Below are 25,526 nucleotides of genomic sequence, written 5' to 3' on the forward strand. Positions count from 1 at the left end.
ATATACTCAGAGTCGAGTAGTAATTTCATGCTCTTTATTTCAGCTCATAGGAACAGTGGTTGAATTTCCCTCCGAACTCAGGCTTTATATACATTATTTACCCAATGAGTATCGTCTGATTGGTTGATTATGTTTCCCTCCTGGAGCCTTATTGGGCTGCTGCTGCAGGCCAATCAGTTGTTGCATTCTAGGATTCTACGGGCCTAATAGGTTGATAAACTTCCTCCTGGGGTCTGATTGAGCTGCTCCTGCAGGCCAATCAGGTTGTTGCATTCTAGGCTCCTACCTGCCTATTGTTCTAAGATCCAAGCTTAGTACATAACAGTCTTGCTTAAACGGTTGACACGAGAAAAACAATGGTAGGGGAAAGAGTACCCCTTGGAGGAAGATAGGTTAAAACAACATAACACGTAAAAATCAATAAAATTAAATGAAAAATCCCTATTGAATGCATGCACAATATCCCGCACATCCAAGGCTATGGTCACATGCCTCAAGATTTGGTATGAAGGCTCATACAATCATCACCTTGCTGAAACTAAACAGGTCTAGGTCAGGTTAGTGTCTGGGTGGGAATCACCCTCTAATGCTGTATTATTGTGCTTTCCATGATCCATTAAACTGGAACCTGTATTGTTGGAGTTCTGTTTTTATTATATTGTTTTAAGTTGATTTGTACTATTGTATGCTGTTCAGAAATGCTTAAAATTTTAAGCAGTTTAGAAATACTTTAAAATAAAATAACTAATGTCTGCTACCCTGCTGTGGGTTCCATAGAAATTTAAGAAAACAAAAGAAAGAGAAGGAAAGAAACTAGTAGAAAGCAGGTACAAGTAGGAATGTAATGATTTCTCTTACCTGGACAACAATCGGGCTCGCAATGTTCCTCTGGTAGAAAATGGCTTGTGTATTGAAAATAGCACTGAGGGTGCTCTTCTGCACAGGAGAACGAACTTTCTGATTCTCACACTTGATGACAATGTAGGGATTTGCTCCTGGGAAAAGACAGTGTTGTTCCACTTTCATCACCACCATCATTCATTTAATGCAATATAGACACTTTGCCACTATATGAATTCAGCCATATACAAAAGAAACATAGGGACTAGCCACCTAAACATTTTTGCTAGCACAATGGAACTTTCCTACCGTCTTCTTTCCCTGTGCACCACCCTGCAACTCCTAAATCTGTTTCAGATTCACTTTCCTTCCATCATGACACTCAAGGTAGTATACTTTCCCAGCCAAGCATGGACTTAGTTTCAGCAACGTGGCTGCATCACATGGCCTCAGACAATGCCCTGAGATGCATGGTACAAGAAGATGCAACTGGTGAAAAAACAGGCCAGCTAGACAGCTCACTGGGGTGGGTAAATCATTATTAATATCATTATATATTTATTTATATATCCCGCTGTTTTCCCCTGACAGGACTTAAGGCAGCTTTCATATAAAAATGAGAGCGGCTAAAAGCATGGTGGGGGGGGGGGGAGAACCCAATAATTAAAAAGTAATTAAACGTTTATAGAAGTAAAACTAATATACACATATAAAGTCTATTAAAACCATGCAAATAAGAACAGCGTGGCACCAGCCCTTTCATTAAAAGCAGCCAATTCCCAAAATCCTGTTGGAAGAATAAAGTCTTCACTTGCTGGTAGAAGGACAACATTGAGGGAGCTAGTTTAGCTTCTCTAGGAAAAGAGCTGCAAAGTCTGGGAACAGGCAGTACTGAGGCCCTCTCCTATGTCCCCATCATTGAGCTATTTCTTAAGGAAAAGCAGCAAAACTACATGGCCTACGTGGCTTGTCATATGTCCGGGTTTCCCTGGACCTTTCCCCCCTGATTTTCACCCAGACACTCCTTCCGCCTACAATATTCTGAATATGTCAAAACTAGGGCAGGTTCAAATGAGGGAATACGGTCTTTCAGATGGTTTGGACTGAAGCAAGTAGGGCTTTACAGGAATATCACAACCACATTACTCCACTGCTGAAATAACTGCATGGGTTGCCAATTAGCTACTAGACTAAGTTCAAGGTGCTGGAATACAAAGCCTTATACAACTTGAGAACAGGACACCAAAAAGTCACCCTATCCCATACATTGTCAAATGATCATCTCACTTTGTCAATTGATCATCTCAAGGGTACCCAGTAGATACCATCTTATCACAATATTGGAATTAGGTCTTTAATGTGGTGACACTCACACTCCTGCTAAATATTTGACAGGCGCTTGTTGAAGACTTTCCTCTTTCAACAAGACTTGTAGGGGAACTTGTCTATCTGTAATGCACTGGATTTTGATTGAATACACATAATTGTTTTTGCTGTTTTTAATTGTATTGTATTCATTTTTTGTTTTTAAGTTATTTTTATATGTGCAATTATTTTAACTGGTGTGTGTGTGTGTGTGTGTGTGTGTGTGTGTGTGTGTGTGTGTGTTTTACATATGCATAAATCGCTCTGAGGTGCCTCATAGGGAGCAATTCATGAATGATATGAATAAATAACAAGGTGCTCAACAGAAATTAAAGCTTACCATTCCTAGTCTTCAGGAACAGATGAAAGGAGCCTCATAAACCATTAAAAAGCAGAGGTTCATTTTGCTAAGTCAGGAGCCATGCGACCTTTAGCCCACGAGAAGGCAGTTATTGCAGATGCATAAACTAACCTTGGACAATGTCTTTGAATGCTGCCACCACAACAGGGCTTTTCAATGACAGCCAGACATAAGCATCTCCTTGTCTTGATCATTTTCCTCTTGAATAAGCACTTTGAACAGGCCTCGCACAAGAAGAGGGGAAAATAAAACCCTGACCGACTTGGCCACTGGAGTGTCTTGTCTTATTGCTCAGTACTGATTAGATTAGAGGATGTTATGGCTCATTGGGTCTGAAGTGGATTTTTTTAAATTTTACAACCTGGAAGCAGCAAGGAGTAGGTAGAACTCTTGTTAAGGGGGATTTATAAGAGCTCTGGCCAAACGCTGCTGTCCTTTGACAGATGAGTCTTCATTTAAAATGCTGCGTGAAATCACACTCTTTCCGAGCACATGGACTTGATGGGAATGAGCTTCTGGTGGCATCATGTGGAAAAAGGAGAAGGGTTGGCCTTTTCAGCAAAACTAGTTTGGGTTCCTGGTGTGTGTGTGTGTGTGTGTGTGTGTGTGTGAGAGAGAGAGAGAGAGAGAGAGAGAGAGAGAGAGAATGCAGGGCCTCAAACTCACACCTGCCTATCATTAAGAGCCAGTGTGGTGCAGCAGTTTAAGTGTTGGACTAGGACCTGGGAGAGAACAGGGTTCAAATCCCCACTCAGCCATGACACACACTGAGTGACCTAGGGGCCTGGAGTTGTGGCATGTTAGGCTCTTCATGCCTGAGAGGGGATTTGAACCCTGATCACCCAAGTCTTAGCCTGATGCTCTAACCACTCACACCACACTGTCTCTCATGTCATGGCTCTCAACCTGCCCATATATTAAGATCAACAACAGAAACCCTCGTTGTTTGTAGGCCAGCAGGGGAGATGGTCTTTTCTGTGGTGGCCCTGTGGATGTCAAACTCCTTACTAAATGAATCTGAGAAGGCTCTCGCACTCCGGTGTTTTCACATTCAGGTACACAGAGGACTAGCTGCACAGCTAATCCAGAAGGGAGGTGTTATGTACTGAAGTTCTCACCCTGGGCCATCAGGGGGATACTGTAGATAGTTTTCACTCAGGTCCACATCAGTTATTTTAGGCGGGAAACCCTGGGTTGTTGTTGCTACAATGTTGACAGCCGGCTGCCTATACAAGCAGGGCAGCTGAGCTGTTTGCTGTTCAGTTCTGTTCCAGCTTACAAAAATAAAGAGCTGCTTTGGAGAAATCGCTGTGTCGTCTGCCATGTCTACCCACTATTCAACAGGAGAAATCACAGTAGTCAGAAAAAAATGGTGGTGAAATACCAGCAGCAGTGAGGGAGGAGGAACAATGGGGCTGAAAAAAGTGGATATTCACAGAATGGAGAGAAATTTCTCTCACGGCTGAGTTTCTTGGACCTGAAAGTCAACACTGGCAAATTATTCAGAATAGCCCTGCTAGGCACTGAATGCCATTTTGCTGTTCAGTGACTACAAGTACTAGCTGTAAATCTAAGTAATAGGCTTTTAAATACCCCTGTGTTCCACGTGGCTTGGTGCTTGCAAATCCCATACCCAGCACTTGGCAGCCAGAGGTGTTTGTTTTATTGATCTGTCAGCACCGTAGTAGGAGCTGAGAAATAATCAGTCCTCTCTCTCAATCCGTCCGCCTCTGTCACACACACACACACGCACACCCCTTCGGGAAATGTGAAAAGAAAAATGTTTCATGTGTGTGTTGGGGGCAGGGGAGGAAGGCTCTAAAAATAATGATTTAGCAGCCTGAGCTGAGAAAATTCCACTGCTTTTTAAGAGGCTCTTCTGCTTTTCTCTTTTTATATCGACCCCTTTGTTTCTCTGTTCTGCTAGGGCTTAGGCAAACACATGAAGCCATTGCAAAGGTTGCAAAATCTATCAAATGCCAAAAAATTAACAAGTGTCTAAATCTGGTACTGCCATTGAGCTTGAGGCCCCAGGCCAGATGACCTTCCTCCTGCCACTTCCGATTGGCCTTGCTTCAATATATACATGCATACATAACATCTGGATGCTATGCTGAATGCCATTTATGCTTAAACTCTTTCAGAGCATTTGCAGAACACTGACTACTGGTATTTGTCAAGGAAAACTGCCAAGGAGTCTCTGGCTATTCAAATTGTTCCAAGGCTGTCAAGGAAGGTTGGCATAAGAGTTGAAAGGCATTAGGTGAAACGGCAACTGAATTACATAATGCAGATTTCCTCCCCGCTCCTTTTGAACAAACTATGTTATCAATCGGTGGATTTTAAGAAATTCGAAATAAGTTGATGTAAGTCACATGGCCAAATATTGATTACTCTCATTTATCATTCATTCAGTATGAAATTACATAAAATTTTACGAGAGATGTGTCTGTGTGTGCATTTCCAAAACTCAACAAAAGCTATTTTGAATATGCATTCTTCACATATTATCCCACCTCTATGGCTTTTGACATTCAGTCTTTAAATCAGGCTAGCGAGCAACCCAAGCAACAAATGGCTGAAAAAGAAACCTGCATAGTTCCAGCGCTTCTCTAGCGTCAAATGTCCAAAGACAAAGTACAGTTAACAAATAGACAGCAGAGGGCGCTGCTTGACTTTCAAGTGAGTATCCTCCTTTCATATACGCTAAGTTTAAAAGGAGCCTGAGAAATTAATCAAAACTGGGTTCAGACAGACGGCTTGTCCACACTTCCGCTTGTCTCGTGCTTTTAGTTTGTCCCATGCTTTCTAGGCATGTGTTACTATTATTATTTGCAGTCAGCTGTTGCCTCTTCAATGCTCTATTCAGCACAGACTGCCCTCTGCCACCCCAATCTACCCAAACAGCTATCATGAAAGGAGAAGAAGTGCGTGTTAGTCTCTGGACAATTCCAATGCACACGATCATCTCATTTCATGAAAACCACGGGGGAGTGAACCCAGGAAGTGGCTAGAATAAATTGCAAAAGGCCCCATTGAGTGCTTATCCATTCTGCCACTTACTCCTGGGACAACCTGTGTTTTAAGTTCTGACCTGGGGCGCCAACTTGAATGAAATATGGGGGGGGGGCAGGTAAGCCTTGCCCTGCATTATCAATCACAAGATGTGGCACTGGCACACACACACACACCATTTGAATGACAATGCCCATCAGCTTTGGGAGGGCCAAGCCCCGTCAAAGATTTTATTGGCTCCTATGATCAGAACAAATGGGTTTTCTGGAGGAAAGTGGCAGGGCAAAGGCAAAAATGCTCGGACATATGCATTCTAGGCATGGGACAAGTGGCAGTGTGGGCGAGCTCAGAATCACCTTGAAACAAACCTTCCATTGGGCAGAGCTAAGTATGGACCATGGATGGACAGGGCTTTTCTTCAGATGGAAGTCACCAGAACTCAGTTCCTGCACCTCCATTATAAGAGGACAAAGGAGGAGTTCCAGCACCTCTTTTTCTAGAAAAATAGCACTGTGAATGAGTGTGTGCCTTACAAAGTGAAATCCCACCTGAAACTGCAATTTTAGGTCAGGTTTAGATATCTAAAGTTCAGACTGCAACATCTGACTTTTAGCTTCATTCCAGGATTTTTAATATGTTTCATCTCTGTGTTATTCACTAAGTCGACAGGAATGATTTCTCTAAGAACATGCTGTACAGCTCTCTTAAATCTTAGTTCCCTTTCTTAATCTTAAGCTCACCTGCTAGTTTTATCTGACAGCACAGTGTTTCTGTAGATTAAGGGAAATTGAATTTTAATGTTCAGGTCATTTGAATAATTTACTAACTCTGTACAAGAACCACAAAGACTTTTGGATTAACCCTTTGCACTTACCGATATATGGGTCCTGACATCTGAGACGTGACACAGAGTGGACTTTAACTTGGGACACCCTCGCAACGAAGCCACGTAGGATGTCCAGGCAGGCGCCCCTGGGCCGATGCAGTGTAAGCTCCCTGGAACACCAAGATAAAATGTATCAGGTAGGAATGACTGGTGGATTAATACCAGATTCTATATGGAATATTGAACTTTTGCCTCCCTTACTTTGATGCCACCAGATACTTTGATGTTTATGGACAAATAATAAAGTGTTGTGGGTGATTAATTTCAAAGTATTACAAGTGGGGAGAAAAGTTCTCCATTGGGGATGACACCTTAGAATAATATTTGAGCATGGTTTTTTGCTCCAAGGTGTTAGGATGACTTTTTGTTGGGACAATATTTAAAATACATTTGCAAACATTGTAGGTTTGGCGCTTTGTTTCCTTGAGAAGGAAATGGGGCAAGACCAGCGGTAGGCATTTCTGGTATTGCATGCCACAAAATAATACAGGTGTGCTGTGGAGTCTTGCCCACTCCTGTCAATCTGATGTTTAGCTCTGCCCTCCCAAAAATATTTTTCTTGATTTTGCAGTAATACATGTTAAGTGAGCACATTAAAATTTGTAGAATGAGAAAACGAGGACATCCGTCCTCCTTGCCTCCTCTTGGCAGAAGCCAGGTAAGTATTAACCTTTTTTATATTCTATTATATGATCTTCAGTCATGTTTGTTTACTGTCTCTGTCATTCCTTCAAGAGGGTTCTTGCATATCATATCATCATAGTTTCCATGAACCAAAGGAGACAGGACACACATGAGCATAGTTCTAACAAAGTCAGGAAGCCCAGAACTGTGCTGATGCAACCAATATGGTGTTCTCCATTCATGTGCAATAATGGCCACCAACCGGGCAGAGAAAGTGTCTGGTTTCTAACCCACCCTGTACTACTTTATGAGTGATTTTCCCCTGTAAGTGCTAACCACTAATAATAATAATAATAATAATAATAATAATAATAATAATAATAATAATAATTTTTATTTATACCCTGCCCTCCCCAGCCAAGGCTGGGCTCAGCTCAGGGCAGCTAACAAGCAATAATAAAAACAAGTTGAATGAATACAACTTAAAAACAAGATTAAAATACAACATTAAAATATTTAAACATTAAAATATTAAAATGCAGCCTCATCACAGGAGGAGAAAGGAAAAAGGAAAAAGAAAGAGGGGGGAGGAATCAAATTGGCTCCAAGCCAAAGGCCGGGTGGAACAACTCTGTCTTACAGGCTCTCTGTCTTACAGGCCACTAGGGTGTTGCCATTTATGGACCTTGAGGCTCTCTGTGGGGCATACCGGGAGAGGCAGTCCCGTAGGTACAAGGGTTCTAGGCCGTGAAGGGCTTTAAAGGTCAAATAGGTAAAGGTAAAGGTACTCCTGCCCGTATGGGCCAGTCGTGACCGACTCTAGGGTTGCGCGCTCATCTCGCTCAAGAGGCCGGGAGCCAGCGCCGTCCGAAGACACTTCCAGGTCACGTGGCCAGCGTGATGAAGCTGCAACTGGAGAGCCAGCACCAGTGCCGCACACGGAAACGCCGTTTACCTTCCCGCTATAAAGCGGTACCTATTTATCTACTTGCACTTAAGGGTGCTTTCGAACTGCTAGGTGGGCAGGAGCTGGGACCGAACGACGGGAGCTCACCCCGCCGCGGGGATTCAAACTGCTGACCTTACGACCAGCAAGTCCTAGGCGCTGAGGTTTTACCCACAGTGCCACCTGCATCCCTTAAAGGTCAAATCCAGCACCTTAAATCTGACCCTGTACTCCACCGGGAGCCAGTGCAGCTGGAAAAGCACCAGGTGAATATGCTCCCATGGCAGAGACCCTGTGAGGAGTCTCGCTGCAGCATTCTGCACCCGCTGGAGTTTCTGGGACAACTTCAAGGGCAGCTCTGCGTAGAACGAATTACAGTAGTCAAGCCTGGAGGTGACCGTCGCATGGATAACTGTGGCCAGGTCGGGGCGGGAAAGGTAAGGGTGCTACCCACCTTATTTTTATGACTGCAAGCCATTTTACATTGTTTCATTATTCGACTCTAAAGCTGTAAACTATCTGGGGGCCTTAGAGTGAAGGGTAAGAAATAAATAATAATAATAATAATAATAATAATAATAATACTGTAATAGTAGTAATCTCCATTCTTATAATTTGAATCCTACCCTCTGTAGCAACAGAATACAGTGGTACCTCAGGTTACATACGCTTCAGGTTACATACGCTTCAGGTTACATATGCTTCAGGTTACAGACTCTGCTAACCCAGAAACAGTGCTTCAGGTTAAGAACTCTGCTTCCGGATGAGAACAGAAATCGTGCTCTGGTGGCGCGGCGGCAGCAGGAGGCCCCATTAGCTAAAGTGGTGCTTCAGGTTAAGAACAGTTTCAGGTTAAGTACGGACCTCCAGAACGAATTAAGTACTTAACCTGAAGCTTCCTCCATCTTCTATGCCACAGCCCTTCTGATATTTGAAGATGGCTATCATAACATCTGTCTGGGCTCATCCTAACTATGGCTTGTCTAACCACTTTCCACAGGGGAAACCTGGTCTTTACCACTGAATCAGAGCAAACATCAATGGAGTTTTCTGTGATTTGACGTTTGCTGTGATTTAGTGCTAAAGAACAGGTTTTCCTGAGAAAGTGGCAGGGCGAACAGAAAAAAATCTCACTCATGCTTTCTTATGCATGGGAGAAGCAAAAGTGTGGATGAGCCTCATTCTTCTCCAGGGTAAGCGTTCCCAACTCCCAAGGCTTGATTTCCAGGTGCTTGGTCATCTTTGACACCCTCCTCTGAACATGTCTGTCGAAATTCTTCTTAAGTTGTCATGCCCGGAACTGGACACAGGACTCCAGGTGTGGTCTGACCAAGGCAGAATAGCACTGTACTACTCCTTTCCTTGATCAGAACACTATATTAGTGTTGATGCAGTCTAGAATAACATTAACTAATTTTTTGCTGCTGTATCATACTGTTCACTCATCTGAAGCTACTAGGACCCCCTAAATCCTTTTCATGTGTTCTGTCAAGCCAGGTTCCCCCCTCCCATCCTGTATTTGTGCATCCTAGTATTCCTGCCTATGTGTAGAACCTTGAATTAGTACCTACTGAAATGGGACTTTAAAAAATGGTTTTGGCCCTGTCCTTCAATATGTTAAAGCCACCCTGAATCCTGATCCCTCAATTTCTTCAAATTATTTGTAAAGATGTTGAACACCAGGCCCCACAGCACCCCACTTGCCACTCCCCCCCCCCAGGATGAACCATTGGTCCCAGCTGTTCTGATTGTGCAGAGCACCTAAATGCGAGCAGCTGCAGGTGTTATTTTTAGCCCCAAGAGGATTTTTAGTCCTCTTAGCCAGGCACCCCACATGTTAAGGGCCTTGAGGACCCTGAAGCTGGTGCAGATGATCCCCGTGAGGGGCCATCCAAGTTGAGGCCTGCTGAAGAGTCTCTCGAGCTGTCAGAGGAGGAGGCAGGGCCACCCACATCCTCAAGAATGCTGGTGTCAGAAAGCTCCAAGTCTAGCCTGAAGAGCAATGGCAGAACATGTGTCTACAACCCTAGAGCCATCACACTAGTCATGAGTGAGCGATCACTGGAGCTCTTTCACTAACAGCAGCAGTGATTAGGACGTGGTCTAAAAAGACAGCGTATATAAGGCCACCCTCTTGAGCCCCCAACTTGCTGGAAATAACATGGGGCTCTGGCTCCCAATTCCCAGGTGACCACCTTGCTGAACTTCCAGCAATATTCACTCACATTTGGACCTAGACTATTTTCTGTGATTGAGCTTGGCTTGTTTGGACTGTGTTGCTCCTGCAAGCCTGCCTTCAGTGGTTTGATGAGAGAGACTCATGCCTCCTGGGTCTGGGATGCTAAGCTCCTGAGGGCACCCCTGGAGCATGACCACAGCTGAGCATACAAAAATATGTGCTTTTTACAGGGAATTGCAGTCAATACAGAAATAGGCCATACATGAGTAAGGCACATATATCTCTATGAGATATAACAAAGAAATGCTTCTCCCTTTTGTGGTCCCATGACAAAAAGATAGTAAGACCCAATTTAAACTCTGCTGTAGGAAATAGCACACACCCCATGCCTCATTAAAACTGGGTGCTCAGCTACTAAGCATGGTTCATTAGCATGTCAGCATAGCACGCTACAGATTCTGCAACATTTCTTCTTTTCTTCTGTTTTTGAATTTTTAATGCAACATTCTGATTGCAAGAACAACCTGGATGTGTGCAACACTGCATAGGTATCTTCCTCTTGAGCACTTTGCATTTAAGCATATACTAATTCTTTAGAAGCTGGGAACACAAAGACCATGTGATATGTGTGTTCAGAATATCTTCTAGGCACAGCCCATTAGAATCGAATGGGACCTCACTGAGGACACACCACTGTTCTGATATGGGGAAAGGAGGCATTCTCCAGCTCGATAAGAGGTATATCAAATCTGTCATGTTCCACTGTTGGACCTAATTTGTATCTGTACACCAGGAAAGCCAATGAAAACATAAATGCACAAAAGGAAGAACACTTTATTCTATTTGACACTTATATAAAGGAAAAAGAATGATAAACAATAAATGATAGTATCAAACACCAGTAGAAAGGCAATCTTGCATCCTTTTGTGAATGGGTGTAGAACTATTTGCTACTGTGTGGAATCTGGGGGTGAAAAGATTGCACCTCCATCCCCAAGGCAGCTTCACATTGAATACTGCCCCTTGAGAAATATTGCAATTGAGAGAAATGAGAGTGGTTGTAAACTGGCATGGGACAGATGCACAAAGGTTGCAGGCAATGTGATCCCTGAAACCACAGTGAATGTCATCCTCACAAGAAATGAGTGCACCCCTTGTTGCAGTCATCATGTCAGTCCTTTTGTGAATGGGTGTAGAACTATCTCCTACTGGGTGGAATCTGGAGGTAAGAAGATTGCACCTCCACCCCCAAGGCAGCTTCACATTGAATACTGCCCCTTGGGAAATATTGCAATTGAGAGAAATGAGAGTGGTTGTAAACTGGCATGGGACAGATGCACAAAGGTTGCAGGCAATGTGATCCCTGAAACCACAGTGAATGACATCATCACAAGAAAGGGGTGCACCCCTTGTTGCAGTCATCATGTCAGTGCTCCCCACCAAAGTGTGTTGTACACCTGTCTCCCTCATCATCACTCTTTGAATCTTTTGCTTCCTTGGCCTAAGACAGATGTGCATGTTATTCATGCAAGCCGGGGAGAAATGGGAAGGGAAAATTGCTGTCATCTTCAAGTAGTCGTAGTACCTGAGCTCCGATGGCACATCTGTGAACAGCCTCAGAATGAATTCAGCTTCAGTATCAGCTCTGAAGGTGGTTGGGATCAGGACATACCGGCCTTCCTTGAGGCACAACTTCGAAAATACCATGCGATTGTCAATGTACATGGAAGTTGCCATTTTCTCTTGCACTGTCACTTTATGCATTCGATACTCTCTGTTGGCCTCAACCTAGGGTTAGAAAGCAGATGGCATTGCATAGCATAGAGCAATCTAACACAACATGAGAGTGAGGTAGATCCTTTGCTGTGACTTCAAACAGGCATAAAGATAAAGATAGAGCAGAGGTGGAGAGCAGAGTTGTTTTTTGTGTGTTTTCACTTGCTCTCTTAACTAACGCCTGGTGCAAAAGTCACACCATTTGAATTGAAGAACTGAGTGTCACAAAGTGCACTATGGATTTCGTTTTTGGTATCAGAACTGAACTGAGCTCACAGCCACGTTGTACAAAAGCCTGCACATGGAAAAGGTCACCTTGCGAATAGGAAACCTGTGCCACTCTACTATAAATCACTCATAGATGTACCAGTAGATCATGACCTACCTTCTGCCTATGTCTACCTATACCTATGCTTTCACTGGGAGTGATGCAGCAATTCTTGCAATAAGCTAGCTGAACCAGCATGTGTGTAAATATGTGTGTGGCACTGATTCCTTCTGTTTTAGTAACTACTTACTGGTAAAGTAGATTACCTCCCTTCAGGCCTTCCTGCTTCTTCTCTAGTAGCAGGTAGTATGTGTTTGGCCTGACCCAGCAGGCTCTTCTTATGTTCTTATGCTCTTATCAAACTCCAACAGCTTTGGCATGCAGCATGGACACCTACCTTGAAAATTTCAAAGCCAATAACCAAGTTGTCCCCTTTCCCTTCTCTTTTGAAAATGCGCTTGTCCTTCTGCTGCAGGCAGATCATCACTTTGTCCTGCGACTTCTTGACATCAAAGATATACTTAAAGAGAAGGAAGAGGAGCACAGGGTGAGGGGAGGGCTGTGGCTCAGTAGCGGAGCAGCCGCTGCTGTAAACAATGCCTGTAGCTGAGTTGTTAACAATGGATTATCACAGGATTGGGGTGCTGCCCATTCCAAAGTCCTATGCACGGCAGTCACTCCAAAAACAAATGAACATTATGGGAATTATCATGCTCACAAGACCGGTCATATCCTCCTGGGTTAAATCCAGAGCGCCTTTTTAGTCCTGTACACTTTCCCCCTTAAACTGCATTGGGTTGGGATTAGAATTGTGCCCCTATGCCCTGCCCTTCACCTTCACATGTTCAATGGGCAAACACCAGTGATCTGTGCCCTCAGTTTTTGCAGGATATAGGCTGCATGTAGGGAGCAGACTTGACCTTCACAAATAACATTCCGGATGCCTCTAATATAGATCAGATCAGATCAGAATAGAATAGAATAGAATAGAATAGAATGATGAAGATCTTGAAGATGATGATGATATAGAAATGGAACAAACTAGATTTATGGGTAACCACAGGATAAAGCTCTCTAAATCAGAATTAGACTAGTACAGAGGTTTCCAACCTTTTTGAGCCCACGGCTCCCTTGACCAACTACATTCTTTCTGCAGCACCCCTGTGGGGTTCAGAAGCCCAGTTATGGCAGCCTCTCACCGTTTTTCAAATACCCTCCCTTGTGGAGTGTTCCCTCAGCATCCTCTCCTCTCCTTGGGAGTCCTCCGGGCAGCCACTGCTTCCACCCCTGGTCTCTGAGCTGCCCCTCCTGCCCCAAAGAGAGGTACCTCCTCATGCTGCCTCACAGGGGCCTGGGCAGAGGATGCCCCCAGCCTTAGTGGACCAATGGAAACTGGCCAAAGGTGAACATGAGGTCAGCACCTTAACTTGGGAGGCAGCAGTGGCAGCAGCAAGGCAGCTGCAAACAAACAGATGTGCAAGCCTTTGGGAGACAGAGACACAAGAGGGCATTAGAGGAGAGAGGGAATGAAAGGACAGAGGCCAGTGTTACCTGCGGCACCCCAGACCATCATTCAAGGCCCCCCCAGCGTGCCACAGCACGTTTGTTGAAAACCACTGGACTAGTACTTCCACCCAGTACTGGCAAACTGGCTGTGATGCAAAAACATAAAGCAGTTTTGGGAGCAGTATCTTCTTCCTGTCCCTAAATCTGAAGCTGAAAGGCATGGCAGGAAAACTGTCAGCTCAGCTTTGCTTTGCTGCGTAATTATTTCCATATAAGTTTAACACTGGTGAAGGAGGGGGGGAAAGCAAGTATAACTGTGCTCCAACCTGTGGGTTTTGGAAGAAGGTGGCTGCGTTATTTAAGCACCCCCCAGCACGGTTTAACATTGGGTCTCGATTCTTTTTCCACTCTCCACGAATCATTTTCTTTTCCCAGGTCTTATGTATACTAAAAAAGGACGTGTTCACAATCCGGCAGACATCAACATCGGTGAAGTTTTTGCACCAGTCTTCAAACGACATCCTAACTCAGAGAGTAGAAAAAAATACAGTTGAACATGTGTTTTGGGGCACTGTACTCTTGCACAGGTCACATGGCTTGCATGGGAGTGCAGCCCAGAAGATGAACATCCTAGTTTTGCACTGGGACATTCTGGAGGGTATTGTGGCACCATTCACATAACGAAACTACAACAGAAATATCCATGTTTTCAAAAGTAGGGGCTCCATGGCTTGGCTTTTGAAAAACAGAGGGTCCACAGTACTTAGCTAACTGGGAGCCACTGGCCTAGAGAGTCGCAGGATTGTGGCTTAGGACATGGGCAAGGAGAGGATTTGAAATGCACAACACAGAGACACACACACACACACTGTGGCGCACTTCAAATCCCTACCCTGCATCACTCCATGGCTTTCCAGAAAAAGAAAAGAAACAAGTAAGAAAAATGTGGGATGTTCAATGCTCAGGACATCTCATTTAGTCAATATATTTAAAAACAGAACAATTATTATTTAGGTAATTTAGCAGATGTGAAATACAACAGAAACAACCAGACCCGCAAACTCACCTACTACACAAGCATGTATCTAATTGGTAGAAACAGCACTTTCCCTTCTGCTACTATCTCTCTGACTTAAGCCCACACGAAAAGGTGGGGCATAGCTACAGACACAGGCATGGGGAATACCGCACCAGTTTTACAGGTTACAATAATGCTTGCACTTCTGTCCCATTTTTCTGATTCTCCTTTCACCTGTGGTGTTATGGAACTGTGGTTTTTGGACTGATATACCAGCATGTCATGCTAAATTTCATTCATCCCAGTGGGCGTAGTGTGGCACAACAAAGAATGACAATTGTACCTTGCTACACTCCCACCCTTTCTGCACATGCATCCTTCCGTTCCCCCATGATTCCCTCAGGATAACAGCAGGGGGAAACTGTATGCTGGTATGATGTCACTGCAAACTTTATCACTTCCCTAAGGAGGCTGCAATTTTTCCGGAATCAAATGACACAGAAATGAACATAAAACATGCACTATCCTTCCATTAGTTTTCTGCAAGTAGCTTTTACATTGTATAAATGTGGGAAATTAGCAGCCAGATCTAACAACACCTATTCTTGCAAGTCAGCAAGAGATGGAGTTAAGACCACAGAGCTGAACTGCTGATAGGCAGAGACTCAGACCATAGAAATGTAATTTGGTAGAGAGGGCTCTGTGTGATGTCATTTTCTCCTCTCTTGAGTGGTTACAATTGAGGAAGTATTTACTGTTCCCTCTCTCTCTTTCTCTTTGACCAGCAATGGGAGCAGACATATACAGTGGTACCTTGGGTTACATACGCTTCAGGTTACATACGCTTCAGGTTATGTAATCCGCTAACTCCACTAACCCAAAAATAGTGATTCTGGTTAAGAACTTTGCTTCAGGATGAGAACAGAAATCATGCTCCAGCGGCACAGCAGCAGCAGGAGGCCCCATTAGCTAAAGTGGTGCTTCAGGTTAAGAACAGTTTCAGGTTAAGTACGGACCTCTGGAACGAATTAAGTACTTAACCTGAGGTACCACTGTATCTAACTATTCCATTCTCAGGGTGCCTGAGGCTGCTAATACTGTAAATGGAAGTATTTCATTTACTTTACTGCTGTTGAGAATGAAGACTAAGACTAAGAGCAAGTAAATCATATTTTAAACTGACTTCTCAGTCTGTTGTCTTATTTTCTGTTAAGTGGAGTAAGAAATGGGGAGCCAGCTTACTTTGCAGCTGGGCTTAATTAAAAGAAGGCACAGCCTAATCCTATATGCTCTCCATTTTTCTGCTAAGGATAGGACTTTAAACTCTGTGCAGTATATGTTCAACCCACAAATGTGGGTGTCTGGAGGGGTAAATTGCAATTAATATATCCTCTCTTACATTAAAAAAACCCCATCTAAGCTCAACCATAATGTGGAAATTCACAGGGAAGTGTTGGGGAAGTGGAATAAACTGCCAAGTAAATGCAGCCATAGAGACAGAAGTTGTTTGCTAGAGCGACTGAATGGCAGAAAAGTGCTTGGTTGGGCTAGACAGGAGAATACTGCAGGGGTGAGAGGAGAGAAAAAGAGGGATATCTTCAAGGAGTGGGTTGGATAGCAGAGATGGAGGGTAGAGAGATGGGCAGAAGTTAGGACTAGCATCAAAGTTTGGCATGGCTGAGCCAAGGGCTCCCAACCATTCAGAGGACCTCCTAAAAGAGCCACCAGGACCCACTGCATTGAGTAAGTAGACTCACTGATGAGCAGTATCTTGCCAAGGCCCTCCAAAACCTGGAGCTGAGGCTGGATGAAATGGGAAAGTGGTGGTGCTGGAGGCTGGAGCAGTGCCTTCACCCTAATTTCCCTCTTCCTGCCTATGAAATGTTATGGGCCTTTCGGTTGTCTTGACATATAAATATCTAAATGCTGCCTTAATGAGACCATTGCTCACCAGAACTCTCCGTCGTTTTCAATAGTGAGTCTTAATTTCTTCCGATCTGCTTGGCTCACCTTTTTCCACTCCTCTGACCTGAAGGGGAGGAAAAATGTTAAATCAAATAGCTCTTTCATTTGTCTAAACATATATTTAAAGGGAAGAGCCATAAGCTGAGTGGTAGAGTATCTGCTTAGCATGAAGAAGGACCTAGGTTTAGTCCCCAGCATCTCCAGGCAGGGCTTATCAGGTTCATTGTCTGTCAGGTTCATTGGTCTATTTTCAGGGGCTGCATGTAAAATTGTTTCTTAAAAAATGAGGTAGAATGACATAGTGGTTAAAGTGCCTGAATAGGACCTGGAAGACCAAGCCCCCCCTCAGCCATAAAGCTCACTGGGTGTGAAGATAAAATAGGGAGGGGGAAAATCATGTACGAATGAGTGAATGAATGAATTTTGGGTTGACTTCCCTGGAAAAAACCCTCTTTACTGCTGAATCAAAGCAAACATCAATCCACAGGCAATCTCATTGATGTTTGCTCTGATTCAGCAGTAAAGAGTAGGTTTCCCAGGAGAAAAGTGGCAAGATGAGAGGAAGTGTGTCTGTGTTTGCATGTGTATACATCATTTTGGGCACAAGTGGGGGATCCCATGATGGTCTTCCCTATAAAACAAGAAACCTACAAAACTAGCATATCAGGGAGAAGACTATTTTACAACCATTTTCCTGGGTGCCCTAGTTTTCTATCTCCAGGCTAATGATGATTCTGCAGAAGCAGAAGGAAATAATTTGTAAGGAACACAGACTGAAAATACATATATTTGCCCAAATTATTTCCTTCTGCTTCTGCATTAACATGAGTTAGAAAACAAGACAAAACCCACTGGTCCCACTAGCTAGGGATGATGGGAGTTGTAATCCAAAAACAGCTGGAGACCCAAGTTTGGGAATCCCCACTCTAAATGGAGCCAGCCACCACCATGTTGCCTCTGTCTTCATGTGTCCTTTGGAAATGTTTCCACACTTGAGAGTGTTTCTTTTAGCGTCTGCACCTCTCTCAAAAAGTGACAAGCATGTCCTAAATATCAAAGCATGCTTTGCTTACGAATCGCTCCATGGACCGTTCCACTCGCTCTTTCCCCAGGGGTTCCTCAACCTGATCATGAAGAGTTTCTTAGTCTTTTGCCATGGCACACGCTTCTCTTCCAGGGGCATCTTCAGGATTTCTGTCACCGAGTAGGCATGGCCTTTGACCAAACCCATATCAGTCTGTCCCTCAAATTCATCAGAGGACAAAGGCTGTGGCATAAGAAAAACATGAATTAATGCAGGGATTTCAAAAGCCTTTGAGGATCACAGAATCTAGTATTTCCTTCTTCTTAAGTAATCCTCTGGGTCCCTTCATCAGTTTTGCCCCCCTGACCCCAGTATTGTTCTGACTTTAGCACAAGGTCCTATGATCCTCGAAAGCAAGGGTGGTGAACCTCTGACTCACGGGCCAATTTGGCTCCCAATGCCCATCTGCCCCAAATCTGACTTCATACGTGGCATCAGGGGTGGGGCAGGTAGAGACATAGCTGGCTCAGCTGCTCAACCAAGCTTCCCATAAGGAACTTTATCACACAGCCCATCGCTACAGAAAACTGGCTGGAGGTCACTGCTGATCAGCACTGACTTCAAGCCTGCTGGGCCAGCAGTGCTTCAAAGCACCGTGCAGGACTCTCACCCCTTCCCAAAAAATACCTGCTTTTGGGAGGGGGACACATGCTCTGACATGTTGTGTATTGCCTCTCTAGCGCAGTGTAACTTTGGATAGTTTGGAACTGTTGTCTTAGCATCTCAGTTCATTGAGATTCATTGCCAGGATTTACACACCCCAGCTTTGGAAAGCATTAATTATCCACTGAATTTTCTAGTCCTTATTGACCACACACCTCTGCTTCTAGGCTTCTTTCCTCTTACTTACTTGTCCATGTTCTGGACTGCCTGTTCCTATACACACTGCTGCCACCAATAATAACGGCAACTAAAGCAAAACATTCTAAAGCTGGGGGTGGGGTGGGTGAGTGAGGGAATAATAATAAAAACACAAATCAGTGAATGGTTTTCTAAAAGTCACGATCAGTGTTAACTAACGCCAAATCTACCATGTCTGACCATAACTGCAGTTCACAGAGAATCACTTCATAAGTTATACTGAGATCCACTGGCATTTCCCATGGGCTTCTCACCAGTCCTAACAATTATTCACTTGTATTCTTCACAAACAACACAGCATGCGTTTCCATGACAGCATAAGGAGTTATAGCACTATTCCTTCTTGTTAAAGCTGCAAAGACTGAAAAAGATTTCCATTAATCTTGGTGGTGACTTGCCAACCTGAATTGTAACCCGCTTCCTTTTCAAATTTTATTTTATTACGAAAAGCAATTCTTAGTACACCAATGTTTTCTGTATCCAAATGCAGGATATCTCAGTCACCTGATAAAACCAAAACATGTAGCATCACCTTTCTATTTTGAGTTATAAAGCTACACATTAATTAAAAACTCTCTGTGTAGAAACACGTAATAGCGTTTGCAAACACATCCACCTTTGCTAGAAGCTAAGTTGTGAGGGAAGCTCATTTAAGCTTGATGTTGAATTGATATTGCTCTTGTCCCCATGGAGCAATTTTCAGAGGCACAACTGGTGCAATTGAAGAAAACCGTCCATCACACAACCAATCAGCTCCTGTTTATATGCTTCTTGATATTCACATTACTGTCGGCAATTTTTGCTTTTTTCCAAAACCAGAGTCAAACTTGGGAATGTTGATGGACTTTCACATGGAGAATCTTACACAGCTTTTAATTTTCCATGCCATGTGTATTTTTACTACAGGTCAAGAGAAAACCATAGCCTTGAGTGTCTGAAACCAGTTGGCTAGATAAATGAAGAGCACAATATGCTTTTCTTAGCCACATCCGCTATTTACTCTTAATGCAAGCCAAATGGAATGTCTTCATACAAGATAAGAAGAGACAAAGAAAGACCTCGAGCTCAGTGCCTGCTCTGCATGTGGAGGGTCCCAGGTTGCATTTGTAACATCTCAATGGGGAGTGGGAGAATGTCCACTGTCCGAAACCGCAAGACAGCTGCTGCCAGTCTATGCAGAAAACACTGGGCTAGTTGGAACAATGGCCTCCGTCCTGTGTTCCAGTGAGCTGCTACGAGCAATGTATTTTGTTCAGTCTATCAAAAGACTGGGGTGCTGCTTGTTACAGAATCCTGGGTAAGATAGCCATTTTGTTCACATATGCCCCTGGGTTAAATCCATTCCAGGGCTTCTTTTAGCCCTGTATGGGTTTCCCTACTCCTCTGAATGCAGCTGCTAGTCTATGTAGACCAAATTGAGTATGATGGCCAATGTCTGACTGAGGCTGCATTGGCATGGCAGTTTAATTCATTGGAGCTGGAATATAGAGCATGCTTAGTGCTTGTTTTCATATTTGCTTCCAGGGAAAAAAACTGTCTGCAAATATTGGAAAGAGTGCTAAACATGTGCTATATTCCACTATAATTCCACGCAAGGGAGGCATGCAAGGTTGCTTCTACCCAGAAATTTGTCATCTTGATGCCAACAGAATGAAAGCATTATTGGGTCTAATAGGTATATAGGAAGCTCCTTTCCAAGGAGTCAGACCATTGGGCCATCTAGTTATCTGCTCTCTGCACTGACTGTCAGTGGTTCTCCAGGACTTAGGACAGGGTTTGCTCCAATTCTACATGGAGATGCTAAGGATTGAACCTGGGACCTTCTGCATGCAAAGCATATGCTCTACCACTGAGCTATGGCCCTTCCCCTTATATCATGCACTGTAAAACACACATGTGTGTATATACATATCCCTTCACTGAATGTACACAAGTAAGTGGCCTATGAATGGTATAATAAAGGCAGTTTCGTAAAACTAAGACACCAAGAAACGCCATGTGATTCTTTGCCATTTTCCAGGGTTTTGTCTGTTGTATAATACCATTTTATAGGTTTTTATGTTGTATTTTAAACTATTAAGCAGTTTAGAACTGCTTGTAGGTTAAGTACGCAAGCAAATAATCACCAATGAGTGGTGATTTCAAATTCCAGGAGAGTAGTTCTGCTGCATTTTATTTATTTGCATGCAAGTAAGCAAGCAAGCAAATAAAAAAAATGCAACACAACTGCTCTCCTGGAATTTGTAATCAGCACCAAGTGACAATTTGTCTGCTGTAAATGAGTGTTTGGAAAATTGATTGTGACTATGAGAAATAAGCAACCAAACAAACTGGGAAGGCAGTAGAAGCTTGGACTGGAAGCTGGAAAACTCTGCTTTATTCATCTATGTCTGATCCAGGAATTATTCATCCCTCGCCCTATTCCAAAGGGGGTGGAACCTCACATTTCTGTGAAGAGCCAAGAGCATAGCAAGGGACAGATTAGATTGCAGATTTGGTTTTCACAGCTTCTATCCCCAGGGAGCTCTTTCCACACAGATTTGTCTTCCGACAATCCAGTGTGCCTTCAAGGGAACTACGGGTGAACTCTCACTCCATGCACAGCTCCAGACATCTCTTACGCTTTGTCATTCTCCCATCGAAAATGTCAGTATGGAGCATACATGCACACATACACACACAACGCAGGCTCCTGTGACTGCACTGCAGGGAAAGTGAAAATCAGCTCTTTTCAGTTCAGTCTTCCTACTGCAAACCCCCTATCACTCTTAGATAATTTGTTAGTTAGTGGGTTGGAGTATTGTTTCATTTATTGTTTACTAATGTTGTTTCTTATTATTGTTGTGGGGTGGGGACTGGTTTTTTTCTTATTTTTTGTTTCCCCTACCATGCTGTATGGAATTTTTATGCATCCTCCTCCACATTTGAATGGGATATATATTTTCAGTGTAGGCCTCTAGGAGACTTTTGGGGTGACAAGCAACTATTATTATAATTTTTTTAAATGCTCCTTCTCTTAGTAATATAAAATTACCATGATGTAACAGCTGATTAATCCTCCTCTTCTTTGCACCTTCAGCAAGTCTTCAAAGAGTTTTGCCCGCTCGATGATATCATGGCTGTAGTGGCCATCAATCATGTCAATGGATTCTGCAACTGCTCCTGTGAAGTCAACGATGGCCTCTGCGGTGTTGCCACCATCCAGGGCTTCATAAGACCCGGCCATCCTAGTGGTAACACAATGTATATTGAGGACACACCCATATATATGAAGAAGGTTTCGCTGCTCCCAATGGGCTGCCTCCCTCCTCCTCCCCTCTAGAGGCATCGTGCTTACCTAGGTTTCATTTCCTTTGTTAGGAGATCACTAGACTCTTGTTGGTATTTTGTAATATTTGGGTTTATTTAAAAATGCACGGGTTGGGCAAAGGTGGAGCAGGCAGAGCTTAAATACTCCAACCTATGGGGAAATCCACTACCCCACATCATATCTCCAGAGAAAGGCAGCCAGAACTCCAAAATGATGTAAGTTGGTCAAGCTAAAACTCAATTCTCTGCCTTGCCATCTCGCTAGATAGTCTTAGCCCCCTACAAAAACTCCTGTTTCCTATCATTTGTTTACCCAGAGACCTAGATCTCACCATCCTTAGCTCAGAGTGGGAGAATGAAAGGCATACACCCTTTAGTTATGTCCTCCTAGCCATTTCCTGCAACTACCCACTCTCCTGCAGATAAGCCCCATTAAATGTGAACTAGAGTAGAATTGTGCTGTCAAGGGAGAGCTATGCATTACCTACAGGTATAGACAGGGCTTCTTTTCATCCAGAACTTGCCAGAACTCAGGTCTGGCGCCTCTCAAGTGGGCACTATTGTCATTATAAGAGAACAAGGGTTCATGGTGAGTTCTGGCACCTCGTTTTCTAGAAAAATAGCACTGGGTATGGATACCTTGCCAACTTTATCTGGACTGTTGAGGGAGTCCATTACAGTACTTCTGTCTCCATGAAATTTCTCGTAGGAAACCCTCCCAATCTGACCATGCTACATGTGTATTCTATGCACTGCAGGGAAAGTGAAAATCAGCACTTTTTAATTTAGTCTTTCTACTGCAGACCCCCTATCACTCTTAGATAATTTGTGTATTCTATGTAAGGCATGAGGTAGGAAGGGGCCCCAAGATCATCATGGGCAATTTGTTAAAACCACTTGGTTTTGGTAAGATTGTAACATTTTGTAACAACATTACAAGGCAGTTTTCATTTTGTTGAAAGAACAAAAATTGTGCCAAGTCAAAGCAATCACGTACTTTGCGTAGGCCTTCTCCAGAAGGGCGCTCCAGAATTCATTGCGGTCGTTAGAATGGCAATAGATCAGCTCATTGTCTACAGTTGGCAAGCGGTCATCTATGACCACATCAATCCATTCTCCAAAACGCCAGAAGCAGAAGTGAAATATCCCCACATTTAGATCTGGATTATCTGAAACCCAGTCCTGTTCCTCAACATATGGAACCACCTAAAGTGTCCAAAGAAACAGAGAATTACTCCAAGCATTGAGGCAGGAAACATTTCTTGATTAACTGATAAAATGGATCCATTAAAAAAATAATCAGACCCCCAAAAACATGGATTTGTAATTGGGGAGGGGGAGACTTCCATTACAAGGAAACAATTTAAATTCCTTTTTAGTTAAGATCATTCTTATAGCCCTAGAAGAAAGGCTACTAGCTTTTCCTTACCAATCTCCTGGAAATCACCCAGAGATTTTTCCAGCAGACCCTGATCTTCCTGCTCGTCACTCTTTCCCTAACTGTAACTAAGCCCATGTATGTGAAACCTGAAATAACCACCATAGATATGCTCTCGCCTCCACTCTGTGCCCCCTGCCAGATTTCTAAAACTGGAGCTCTGTACCTTCAACAGGGGCAGAATGTAGAAGAACAGACACGCCAATGGTTTGCAGCAAGTCATGCTAGTTTTCGTGGGTTAAACAAGGCAAGATGCTGGAGATCCATATATATATCTATATCTATCTATCTATCTATCTATCTATCTATCTATCTATCTATCTGTCTGTATATAGCACATCTATATTTCAATTAGTTTCAAAAGGGGATACAGTGGTACCTCGAGTTACAAACGCCTCAGGTTACAAACTCTGCTAATCTGGAAGAGTTCCCTCAAATTGAGAACTTTGCCCCAGGAGAGAACAGAAATCGTGTGCCAGTGGTGCAGCAGCAACAAGAGGCCCCATTAGTGAAAGCACGCCTCTAGTTAAGAACAGTTTCAGGTTAAAAACGGACCTCTGGAATGAATTAAGTTTGTAACTAGAGGTACCACTGTACAAGGTAGAAGGGATTGGTTTGGGACTGCAGAGCTGAGAGAAGAGGCTAAGCCTTTCCTCCCACACCTTCTTCCTGATACGAATCACCTCTCCTCAGATCCTATTTGCCCTGTTAGGGAAATGGATGGTTTTACAAAATTATTCATTCAGAGTAAATTGGTCAGCCAAGGATGAAGAACTTTTTTTAGATCAAGGGCTGCTTTGCATTCTTGGTGACCTTCCAGGGGCCACAATCATAGTTCCATCCAATCAAAAACACTCAATCGGTGGATGAAGCCAAGTCTGTGAGGACTGTGGGCTTGGGGAGAGTTCTGAAGGGAAGAGGGCTGCATTTGACCCTGGAGGGCTGCATTTGACCCTGCCTCCCCATCCAGATGTGCTCATTAAAAAATCACTCATGGAAAGAAACACCAGTTGTTTCTCTCCCAAGATCAAAAGGACTTGGGATCCTAAACCACATATGATTTATCGTTATTACTGTCTAAAAGCGAAAGTATTCCCAGAGTAGCTGGCTTTAGCGTCCTTGACACCCATCGCTTTAGAGCCCTGGGAATCCTCGTCTGTTGCTCAGTAGCACAGTACCTTTTGCCAGAGGTTCTGCCGAAGGGCCAGGCAAGAGCAGGCTGCCACAAACCAGCAGTTTCCCAGCTTCCCTTGGTGCAAGTCGTGGGAACTGATTCCATTGACAACCAAGTGAGGATCTTCAGAGAGCTCCTTTAAAGGCAAAACACACATAAGCAAATTGGTTTCACAGTATTATAAATCAGGCAAATGGCTCCCAGGTTTCAAACGTTTGACCTGCTTGAAACTTTGCTGAAATGTTTGGGGTCATCCACATTCCCGCTGTGTCCTGTGATTTCTGGGCATGATTCTCAGAGGTTTTTCTTCCGCCCTACCGCTTTCCCCAGGAAAACCCGCTGTTTACCGCTGAATCAAAACAAACATCAATTGGGTTTTCTGCAGATGGACATTTGTTCCGATTCAGCAGTAGGCAGCGGGTTTTCCCAGGGAAAGTGACAGGGCAAAAGAAAAAGCTCTCGGGCCTGTGCCTAGAAATCAAGGGACACGCAAAGTATGGATGAGCCTGTTGGAAGATTCTAGAAGAAACCTGGAAAATGGTCTTGAACAAGTTGCTAGTGTAAATGAGCATGTGAATGATTCAGCATTAGGTCTCTGGCCGAATGGCTAAAAGAGAAAAAGATTATCTTGTTTTATTTGTTATTGACCAGTGTTAAGTTTTGTAAATAATAAAGACTGAGAAACAGAACCAAATGGTGTCTATTCCTGTAAAGGGAATTTCACGAAGAGATAGCTGGGATGCTGCTGCTGCTGTAAAGAAGTAAAAGATGAAGGAAAACTGTTTTGTAAAAGGAACTCTGCTGCAGAAAGAAATGAAAACCCAAGAGTAGATGCTCACACACCAACAGAGCCCTTAGTTAAAAAGGAAGAAAGCTCTCGTCAAAGGTGGTGCAGAACTATAGAATGAATT

The 25,526-nt window shown here is 43.6% G+C and overlaps 1 protein-coding gene and 1 long non-coding RNA gene across 11 annotated transcripts in view; one reads left to right on the top strand and one right to left on the bottom strand.

The window, feature by feature from the left end:
- The window catches only part of LOC310698359, a 525,075-nt gene extending 521,204 nt beyond the window's left edge, over positions 1-3,871 (top strand). The window contains exon 5 of the long non-coding RNA XR_014521451.1: positions 3,662-3,871. This is a non-coding gene — a long non-coding RNA (uncharacterized lncRNA). The remainder of the gene's footprint in view (positions 1-3,661) is intronic.
- CAPN6 (calpain 6) overlaps positions 1-25,526 on the bottom strand; it is a 68,919-nt gene that overhangs the window by 3,957 nt on the left and 39,436 nt on the right. For 5 of the 10 annotated variants that reach the window (XM_083485097.1, XM_083485099.1, XM_083485100.1 and 2 more), the window contains 8 exons: positions 24,620-24,751; positions 23,001-23,209; positions 21,729-21,921; positions 17,823-18,016; positions 16,736-16,813; positions 14,093-14,288; positions 12,658-12,780; positions 10,516-12,004 (listed from right to left, as the gene is read on the bottom strand). In XM_083485097.1, coding sequence (XP_083341223.1) covers positions 11,108-12,004; positions 12,658-12,780; positions 14,093-14,288; positions 16,736-16,813; positions 17,823-18,016; positions 21,729-21,921; positions 23,001-23,209; positions 24,620-24,751 — 2,022 coding nt within the window. In that variant the 3' untranslated portion in view covers positions 10,516-11,107. Of the gene's footprint in view, positions 1-858; positions 996-6,455; positions 6,578-10,514; positions 12,005-12,657; positions 12,781-14,092; positions 14,289-16,735; positions 16,814-17,822; positions 18,017-21,728; positions 21,922-23,000; positions 23,210-24,619; positions 25,171-25,526 lie in introns of those variants that run through there. The other 5 variants (XM_083485102.1, XM_083485103.1, XM_083485101.1 and 2 more) reach the window with 3 other exon arrangements.

This window comes from Podarcis liolepis, assembly GCF_965112155.1.
Source record: "Podarcis liolepis genome assembly, chromosome: Z".
In the NCBI taxonomy this organism is placed as follows: Eukaryota; Metazoa; Chordata; class Lepidosauria; order Squamata; family Lacertidae; genus Podarcis; species Podarcis liolepis.